Source organism: Callospermophilus lateralis, chromosome 1 (assembly GCF_048772815.1).
Source record: "Callospermophilus lateralis isolate mCalLat2 chromosome 1, mCalLat2.hap1, whole genome shotgun sequence".
Taxonomy (NCBI): Eukaryota; Metazoa; Chordata; class Mammalia; order Rodentia; family Sciuridae; genus Callospermophilus; species Callospermophilus lateralis.
Genome location: NC_135305.1, coordinates 98,984,416 through 98,994,224, shown reverse-complemented (window position 1 = coordinate 98,994,224; position 9,809 = coordinate 98,984,416). Strand labels below are relative to the sequence as shown.

Sequence of the window (9,809 nt, the reverse complement as noted above, 5' to 3'; positions counted from 1 at the left end):
ATGTTTGCAAGGCATTGTGGAGAACATCACATCTGTGCTCTTATCCAATATTCAGGACAACACAGGCTGCAGTAGGAAAAATGAAGAATAAAACATTCCTAGGGAGGTGAGGATGAAAGACCCTTTCATTTTATTAAGGATTTTTAAAATCAAGATCCCAGAGAGGAATTTTGGTCACAGAAATCAGCTGGACTGAAGCCAAGAGACTCCAGTCTTGCTCACTTTCTGTCTTTGCCCCAGTGTGACTGTGGGCAACTCACTTCCCACCTTGGTTTCCATTTCCCTCTTTATACATGATCACCTAGTCTTCCCTCCCTTGACAGGGTACAAGCATCATTAGGATGAAAGATGCAGGTCCTAAACAGCCAAATACTGGCAACTTCACACCATTCAACCTAACACAACCCAAACAGTTATCATTTATTAAATATCCTCTTGACCCTAATAGCTCTAAGAAGTAGTACTAGCAAAAAAAAAAATAAGCCATTTGATAGATAATGATACTGATACTGAAGTTTGATTGTACAAAGGTTGTTATACAAGAGCCCACGTGTTTTCCATTACTGTAGTGAGTTCTAAAATAAGATACCAAGTGTTGTTATTTTCCCCTTTGACATTAAATAATTACTGGACACCAATTAAATTGGCACCGCTCTGGTGTGAATATTAAGGCCCTGGGATATCCCCATATATTTCCTTGCTTCTTAAAAATTTCCCTTCTTACTGGTGGCAAGTGGCACATGCCCGGAATGCCAGCTACTCAAGAGGCTGAGGCAGGAGGTTGGCATGTTAGAAGACAGCCTTAGCAACTCAGTGAGAGCCTGTTTTAAATTTTTTCTTTTTCTTTTTTTTTTTTTTTTTAAGCTGGGATGTAGTTGAGTGGTACAGTGCCTAAGTTCAATGCCCAGTACTTGGGCGGTGGTGGCAGGCGGTGGGGAGAATCGCTCCCCTAGGGTAGCCACTATTAGATGATCATGAATGGCAAACCTCTGCATAACACATCCTTCAAGAACTGGGCACAGTTTTGACGAAAACATGTTTCTTCCTTGTGGATAAAAGCCCAGAGTTTGGAGGTTTTGTTTTCTTGCGGTGTGAGGACTGAATGCAGGGCCTGCACATGCTAAGCAGGTGCTCTACCATTGAGCTATACACCAGTACCCACGCCCAGCTTATTTCACAAGATCTTTTGGAGAAATGCGCAGTTTAATTTCTAGCACCTGGACGTCCTGAAGTCTAGATGGAGGCGGGGGGCGAGGCGGCGCGGGTTTTCCCCTTTCTTCATTTTCAGGACGCCATCACCTTCCCTACCGCGAGTTCTTGGAGGGCGAAAGCTCACGTTTGCATCATCAAATTTCCGGATCAGAAATCTAACACCCAGCAATCAAGGCCAGGAGGCTGTAACCCGGGTGAGCCCGAAAGACCAGCACCTGGCGCCAGGTGGCGCTCCTCTCCGCGGAGGCCGCCCCGCCTCTCCCGCCACCCAAGGCACGCCCCCGCGCGCAATTTGGTCTCGTCCGCGCTGTCCCCCCCCCGCCCGTGCAGCACAGTGGCACGTCCTGGGCCCTGCTCGGCGCAAGATGGCGGTGTCCGTGTGCGCTCTGGCCCTGTGGCCACGGGTGAGTGGGCGGTACGGGCTGGAGGGTCCGGGTGGCATCTCGGCTTCGGTCTCACGCCCCTTCCCCACAGGTGGTGCCGTGGAGTAGGGAACTTCCGGGCGCCTGGCGTGCCCTGCACACCTCCGCAGTCTGCGCCAAGGTGAGCGCTCCAGGCCGGGTGGGAGTGGGACCTGGACGATAGCGGGAACCGGGAGTGGGCGGCGGGCCAGGGGTGAGAGCCGAGCTTCGGAAAAGCCGGACGGGTGCGGGGCTCAGTGGGCGGGACTCGGGGCGGGGCGGCGTAGTAAGAGCCCTTTGCTCCTAGAACCGGGCGGCCAGAGTCCGCGTGGGCAAGGGGGACAAGCCCGTGACCTACGAGGAGGCCCACCCACCACACTACATCGCCCACCGAAAGGGCTGGCTGTCGCTGCACACAGGTGAGGGGACTTCAGCTGGAGACCCCAACTCTCCCGGAGGAGGAGCGCTCAGTCCAACTGTCCTGTGAGCTAGAGGAACAAGTTTAACTTGGTCATTGAGGCCAGTGTCAGGAATCTGTTAATCCAGTTAAGAGTTAAGACGCGAAAAAAGCAAACACAGATCTGGCTGTTGAAATCAAGTTGAAGATGAGTATAAATCTAACTTTTTCCATGGGCTCAGGAATTTGGTTGAGCCTCCACTGAACAGAAATTATCTGCATGTCTTCAGACAAGATTTTGCATTGCTATCAGTTTTGTTTTTTCTTTTTTTGTAATTTACATAGATGTAAAACAAAGGCAATGAAAGGAGTAAAGCCTCCATAAAATCTGTAACCCGGGAAGAGTATGCCCAAAATAATGTAGTTTTTCACTGAAGCACGATTTTTTTTTTTTTTTTGCAAGTATGTACAGTCAATCCTTGTTATTCACAGATTCTGTAAATTCTTGTTTTCTTCTTTTTCCTTCTCCTTCGAGTGTGTGTGTGTGTGTGTGTGTGTGTATGTGTATGTGTATGTGTATGTACGTACACACGTACATACCAGGGCACTTAACCACTGGGTCACATACACAGAGCTTTTTATTTTTTATTTTGAGACAAGGTCTCACTAGGTTTACTTACAGCCCGTTAAGTTACTGAGGCTGGCTTGGAACCTGAGATCCTCCTGTCTCAGCCTCCCCAGCTGCTGGGATTTCAGGGGTGGGCACCACCATACCTGGCACTTGTGTGTATTCTTATACTGACTAAAATTTGTGACCTCAAAATCAATGCCCTATCACTTTCAAGTTATTTAGGGATACAGGTAGAGCAATGCCCTTATGTTTTTTTTTGCAATTGAGGTAGCATAAGTTTCATAGTGTAAAAAGTGCCCTTTATCACAGTCTAGCAACACATTTTAAAAATTAATATGCCTTTTGTTTGTGATTTTGCTGTTTAAAAGGATCCTGAATTACTGTCTAGTGCTTCTGAGCACAAGACTGTGATGTGCCTTACACAGAAAATGTTGTGTTAGATAAGCTTTGTTCAAGCCTAAGTTACAGTGCTCATGGCTGAAAGTTAAATGTTAATCAACCATATATATTAAAGTATTTTTAAACAGAAGGGCACCTGAAATTAGCTTATGTATTAACCTGTTAATGAAAATATTTTGACCAGAGGCTTGCACAAATCTAATAGTGTATTCCTCCTATAAGCATTGTTTCAGAATTCACTAGCTCAGTGTTCACAGTGACATTGTGGAACATAACTACTGGGAAATAATGAGAATCAACTGTATTTTGTTCAATATAAGGGTTATCAACTTATGTTTGGATCAAGCTAGTGTATTGGCGATTGAACCCAGGGATGCTCTACCACTGAGCTACATCCCTAGCCCTTTTGATTTTTTGTTTCAAGACAGAGTCTTGGCAGCGGCCTGTGGCAGCCTACCACAACCGCACGCCTCGAAGCACACGTCTGGCTGCGGCGCCCCCGCAGTCCCCCGTCGCCCTGGTGATGTGCAAAGATATGCACTGAGTACCTGCTGTATGCCTGGGACTGTGTTAGGAATTGAGGAAATTCCAATGAGCAAATATGGATCACATTCCTTCTTGCAGACTAGCAGAAGATATAGACATGGAATGTGACAATTACAACACTATACTGCGGCTTGTTGAAAATGTGGGAGCCAATGTTTTCAACCGTCCCTGCTCCAAACTCTGATGCATATGCACCTGTGTACAGGGTGCACCCTGGCCTACATGTTCTTTCATCATTCTGCAGTGCTCAATGTGGTTATTGTACAGCTTCATTTTCAGTGAGAGCCAAGGGAACAGAAGCCTCATACATTCCCCACCCATCCCACTTTCACACATCAGTCATTCAAGAAATAAAGGAAAGAAAGCATTAAATATGGAAAAAAAAAAAAAAAAAAAAGACATAGTCTTACTGACTTGCCCTGGAGGGCTTTGATCCTTCTGCCTGGGCCTCCTGAGTTGCTGGAATTACAGGCAGGTGCCACCACACCCTTTTAGAAAACTTATATGTTCTTGGGCTTAATTCCCAGCACAATGAAAAATAAAATACAGGTTCTGGTCTCCCACCCTTTTAGGTTCCTGTTCTTGTTTTGAGGCCTGGGTGTGTGTGTGTGTGTGCAGATTCAATATGTACTGTATATAGTATTGTGGACAAAGAAGGCAGCCTTCCAACATCAAAGAATCAGGTCTTTCAGCTAATTAAACATAGCACACAGAAGTTTTACTTTCTAATCAGAAGTGACCCGCTTCTCATGGCTAATCTACTCTCGGCCTGGAGTATGCTGAGCTCTGCTCTTTGTTTAGAACAGATTAAAAAAATTTTCTCAGCGCCCTCCTAGCCCACTTGGTAGAACATCCCATTTGCAGGTAAGTCTTCCCAAGGACAGCAGACACCTCATTTTCAAGCATGTCTGCTGTTACCTTATCTAAACCTTGAAGGAGCCTCTCGTTTGCCAGCAGGCCCTCCCAAGGACAGCAGACACCTCATTTTCAAGCATGTCCGCTGTTGCCTTTCTAAACCTCGACAGAATATCCCGTTTGCAGGCAAACTCCATCAAGGATAGTAATAGTAACGCAGTCACATCTGATTCTCTACAGACTGGAGACAGACATAGTGGCTCATACCTATAAACCCAGTAAAATGAGGATAATAGTACTTGCTTCACAGAATTGGTTTGGGAATTAATAAGGTAATGAATGTATTTTTGACTTTAAATGTGTTATTCCATTAGTGGAAGAAAAGGGAATAGGCTGTGGTAAGGAGTGGGATTGAATGCCCAAAGCTCTTAGATATTGGATCTGACTTCTTGGCAGCTCCCTGGGCAATATGGCTGACTGCTGTGGTGCCTTCTCTTCAGGTAATCTGGATGGGGAAGAACATGCTGCAGAGCGAACGGTGGAGGATTTTTTCCTACGCAAGTTCATGCTGGGTACCTTCCCTGGCTGTCTGGCCGACCAGCTGGTCCTGAAGCGCCGGGCCAACCAGGTGGAGATCTGTGCCCTGGTCCTGAGGCAGCTGCCAGCACACAAGTTCTACTTCCTCGTAGGCTACAGTGAGACTCTGCTGTCCCACTTTTACAAGTGTCCTGTGCGACTCCATCTCCAAACTGTGCCCGCAAAGGTTGTATATAAGTATATTTAGGATGCCCTTTTTTATATCAAGGTACAAAATGCAAAGGTGAGAAATGTGGGAAAGAAGACCAGTAGAATGAGGAGAAATGCAAATCCTTGGAAGACAGAGTCATCATCACTTCTAAGCTGCTGTTGAATAAAGATCCTCATGCTGCCTTGCTTCTGTTTACCTTTACCCTTTTGTGATTTTAAAAATTTTATTATTTATTTATTAATTATTTTATCTGCTGGTGATGTGAACTGAGGGTCTCATGCAGGTTCAGGGAATACTCTACAACTGAGCCATATCTCCAGTTCTTGCCTTTGCCCTTTTGGTCAGGGAGCTAGAGTAGGGTTTTGTTTAGGTGCTTCGGGGCTGGTAGAGAATCTGCCTGTTTTCTGAAGTTTAGCTCAGTTCAGTGAGGACCTGTTTGTGCAGTCATTCTACCCTGCCGCAGTCTGGCTGGGCACAATTCAGGAGCCACTTGTCAAAAGAAACTAACTTTATTTTTAGAACCACACAAGATAAACAAAACAGCTCCTCAGGAAAAAACCCTCAGAGCCCAACTGCCACCACCGGCTTCCCACAAGCCACACACCCCAACAACCTCTTCCTCCCACAATCCTCCTGCTCTTGAGGCCGATTGGCTGGGTTGCATGGGCGGAGCCAAAAAAGTCCCCCAATGAGCAGCTCCGTGGTCTGAAAGGGCAGGGAAACAGCCCAATGAGCATCACCGCAGAGGAGCCAATCAACTAGATGTTGCTGGGGCTGCTGTGAGCCAATCATCAGCTGGCAGTCTGAAAGTTTGCTGGAGCCCCTTCGGCTGTGGCTCTCAACATCTCCCCCTCTCTGTTTAAACAAGAAGCATGTGGCTTAGGGACTGTGTCTGCCTTAGGTTGTCCAATAGTACATATGGTCCTTACCCGTTATTGGATGAGCTGACCTCAAGGCGTCAGCCTCCTGTCTTAGGTTGGTACCATAGTAATTGGATCTTACCCGTCATTGACTACCAGTCCAGTATACAGCCACACCTGTGCAGAGGTCTTCGTACCAGCGGGGGGGTGAGGTTCTTTGCCTCACCTCTGTTGGCCCCCAAATTTTAGCTGAACGATCATGACAAACAGAAGGGAGGAAGATACACCAAGCCAGCTGACGGCTCCTTTTGGAAAAATTGTACCACCGATGACACCATCAGCATAAATACCCCAACACTACCAGAAGTTGCTGCACCAACAGATAGTTCACAATGCATACAAGTGAGTTCACAATGCATATAAGTGATACATAGTCCAGGCAAGTTCTGCAAGCAGTTCAGTGATGGCTATTGCAGAAGCTGTAGATTGGTTTTATCTTTGTCTTCATGCACTGGGATGAAGATAGGAATTCTGGCAATAATGGCTAAAGAAAAATTATATAACATTATATAACATTCCAGAAGGCACTAAAAGAAAACAATTTTCTTAACAATTTACATTGTCTTCACCGGCACTGGGATGAAGATAGGAATTTTGGCAATAATGGCTAAAGAAAAAATTATGTAACGTTCCAGAAGGCATTAAAAGAAAACAATTTTCTTAACAATTTACATTATCTTTAAGAGAATTATTAAATATAATGAAAAGGAAAGGTGAAAGTAAACAAACAGATCTGTTAACCTCCTTTTTCACATTTTAAAACAATCTTCAACAGCTGTTTACCCAATTTAAATTAAACCATTTAAATCACGTGAATAAAAAAAATTATTTGGATCCATTTTTTCATGAGCGCTCATCATATATGACATATGGACGTACGTACATTCAAACACAAAACACAAGTGTGCACACATAATACATACGACACATAACATAATAGTAAAGGCCTTATAACATTTTACAGGTGAAATCTCCATTGCAATGTTTAAAAACTCTATAGTCAAAAAATAGGACTGATCAGCAAAACATTAACCTAGGTCTGTATGAGCTCAAAAAAAAATATGGGATCGGGCAATAATAAAATAGATATTGAAAAAAGCATTCTGGTTCGGTCGCAGATGTAAGAATAACCAAACTGGAGTTCTGGATATCACATCTTCTTTTTGGTCTGTAGAAATCGCTTTAGTTAATCTGTCTGGAATCCAAATCAGCTGCTGTTCTCCCTGTGGAAACACATAAACAGACCCCCGATTCCAGGCAATCACTGGGTCAGGACCTTAGTTAATCTCTCTGGAATCCAAATCGGCTGCTGTTCTCCCTGTGGAAACACACAAACAGACCCCCAACTCCAGACAATTACTGGGTCAGGACCTTTCCATTGTCCTGTTAGAATATCCTTCCAAAGTACCTTGGGCTTATATACATTTTTTGGACACATATGCCTTTCCGCAGCACTAAGCCCTGATGAATCCAAATTTAAAAAGTTAAGAGTAAAAAGGGTTATTTTAAGTTTATCTTTGGGGAATATATACCCCTTCCCAATTCCTTCTTTTTGCTTTAATAAGTACATTTTAATAGTTTGATGAGCTCTTTCAACTATGCCTTGTCCCTGTGGATTGTATGGGATTCCTGTTATATGAGTAATACCAAATGATGAGCAAAATTGTTTAAAAGAGGTAGAAGTATAACCAGGGGCATTATCTGTTTTTAACTGTTTTGGAACGCCCACAGTGGCAAAATTTTGTAAGCAATGAGCTATAACATCTTTAGTTTTTTCTCCAGCATGAAGGGAGCCCATCAAAAATCCAGAAGAAGTATCAACTGTAACATGCAAATATTTTAATTTTCCAAATTCTGGCAAGTGTGTGACGTCCATCTGCCAAATATGGTTAGGTATCAATCCTTTAGGATTGACTCCAAGATTAACTTGTGGTAAAAAGGTCACACAATTTTGACATTGTTTTATTATTTGTCTAGCTTATTCCTTAGTTATTTTAAAACGCTTTTGTAAAGTATTAGCATTGACATGGAACTTTTTATGAAAATTTATAGCTTCTTCTAGTGTAGAGAAAATATGTATGTCATGTGTAGTTTTATCTGCTAAATCATTGCCCAAACTAAGGGCTCCAGGCAATCCTGTATGTGCCCTGATATGTCCTATAAAGAATGGATCTTTTCTGTCCCAGATTAGACTTTGTATAGTGGAAAGCAAAAAGAAAATAGTAGAGGAAGGGGAAATCCTACCAGCATCTTCAAGGGATACTATAGCATTAACTATATACTGACTATCGGAAAATAAATTAAATACAGAATTTTTAAACATCACAAAAGCCTGTAATACTGCCTTAAGCTCTACCTTTTGAGCTGATTGTTTGGGTACTAAAAATGTAAAAGTTTGATCAGGTGTAACTATTGCTGCTGTACCATTATTTGATCCATCAGTGAATATATTTGGAGCATTCCCGATAGGTGTTTTTCTTGTCATTTTTGGAAAAATTACAGGATGCGATGACCAAAAAGACAATAAAGGATTAGATGGTAAGTGGTTATCAAATGAAACATTAGATTTGCACATGATTATTGCCCAAGTATTTAACTCATTAGCTAACTCATCAATTTGATTCATAGTATATGGAGTAATAATTTTATTGGGAGAAATTCCAAACACTCCCTTTGCTGCTTTTATTCCTTTGAGTATTAATTGTCCTACAGCCTCAGGATACCTAGTAAGAATAGTGTTAGGAGAATAAGATAAATGTATCCATAATAATGGGCCTTCTTGCCAAAATACTCCTGTAGGAATATTTTTTGTTGGTAGTACAATAAATAATAAAGGCAAACTTATATCAATTCTATCCAAATGCATATTTTCCATATATGTTTCAATGATTTTTAATGCCTTTCTTGCTTCAGGCGTTAACATTCGGGGTGAATTTGGATCTGATGGACCTTTTAGGATATCAAATAAAGGTCCCAACTCTCCTGTTGGTATACCTAGATAAGGCCTTATCCAATTTATGTCTCCTAATAACTTTTGAAAGTCATTAAGTGATTTGAGTTGATCTACTCGTATTTGAATTTTTGGTGGACGGACCATGGTTGAGGATAATAGAACTCCTAAATAATTAATTGGAAAATTTAATTGTACTTTATCTATTGCTATCTCTAGATTATAATTTTTTAATAAGTTTGTAAGTGTGGCATAACAGTCTAGCAATGTGTTTTTAGCTTTGTGTGCTAATAATACATCATCCATATAGTGAAATATTTGTAGTTCAGGATTTTGATTTCTAAGTGGCTGGATTGCTTTGTTAACATAAATTTGACACATAGTTGGGCTGTTAGCCATCCCTTGAGGGAGTACTTTCCATTCATATCTCTGATCAGGACCTTCATGATTCAGTGCAGGGATAGTAAATGCAAAATGTGGACTATCCTCAGGATGAATTGGAACTGAAAAAAAAACAATCTTTAATATCTATAACTAAAACATACCAAGTTTTTGACAAAGCAGACAATTGAGGAATCCCCGATTGAGCAGGTCCCATAATAACCATCTCATTATTAATGGCTCTTAAATCTTGCAATAATCTCCATTTACCAGATTTCTTTTTGATGACAAAAATGGGAGTATTATGGGGAGATACAGAAGGTTGTATATGTCCTTCTGCTAATTGTTGTTTGACCAGATCATGGGCTG

The 9,809-nt window shown here is 42.3% G+C and overlaps 1 protein-coding gene across 1 annotated transcript; it reads left to right on the top strand.

Moving 5' to 3' along the window:
- Positions 1-1,553: 1,553 nt before the first annotated feature.
- Mrps24 (mitochondrial ribosomal protein S24) lies at positions 1,554-5,374 on the top strand. The gene is made up of 4 exons (XM_076836472.1): positions 1,554-1,616; positions 1,687-1,755; positions 1,921-2,032; positions 4,942-5,374. Exons 1-4 carry the CDS (start codon positions 1,578-1,580, stop codon positions 5,223-5,225), a joined length of 504 nt encoding a protein of 167 aa, XP_076692587.1. The 5' UTR covers positions 1,554-1,577; the 3' UTR covers positions 5,226-5,374.
- Positions 5,375-9,809: the final 4,435 nt, after the last annotated feature.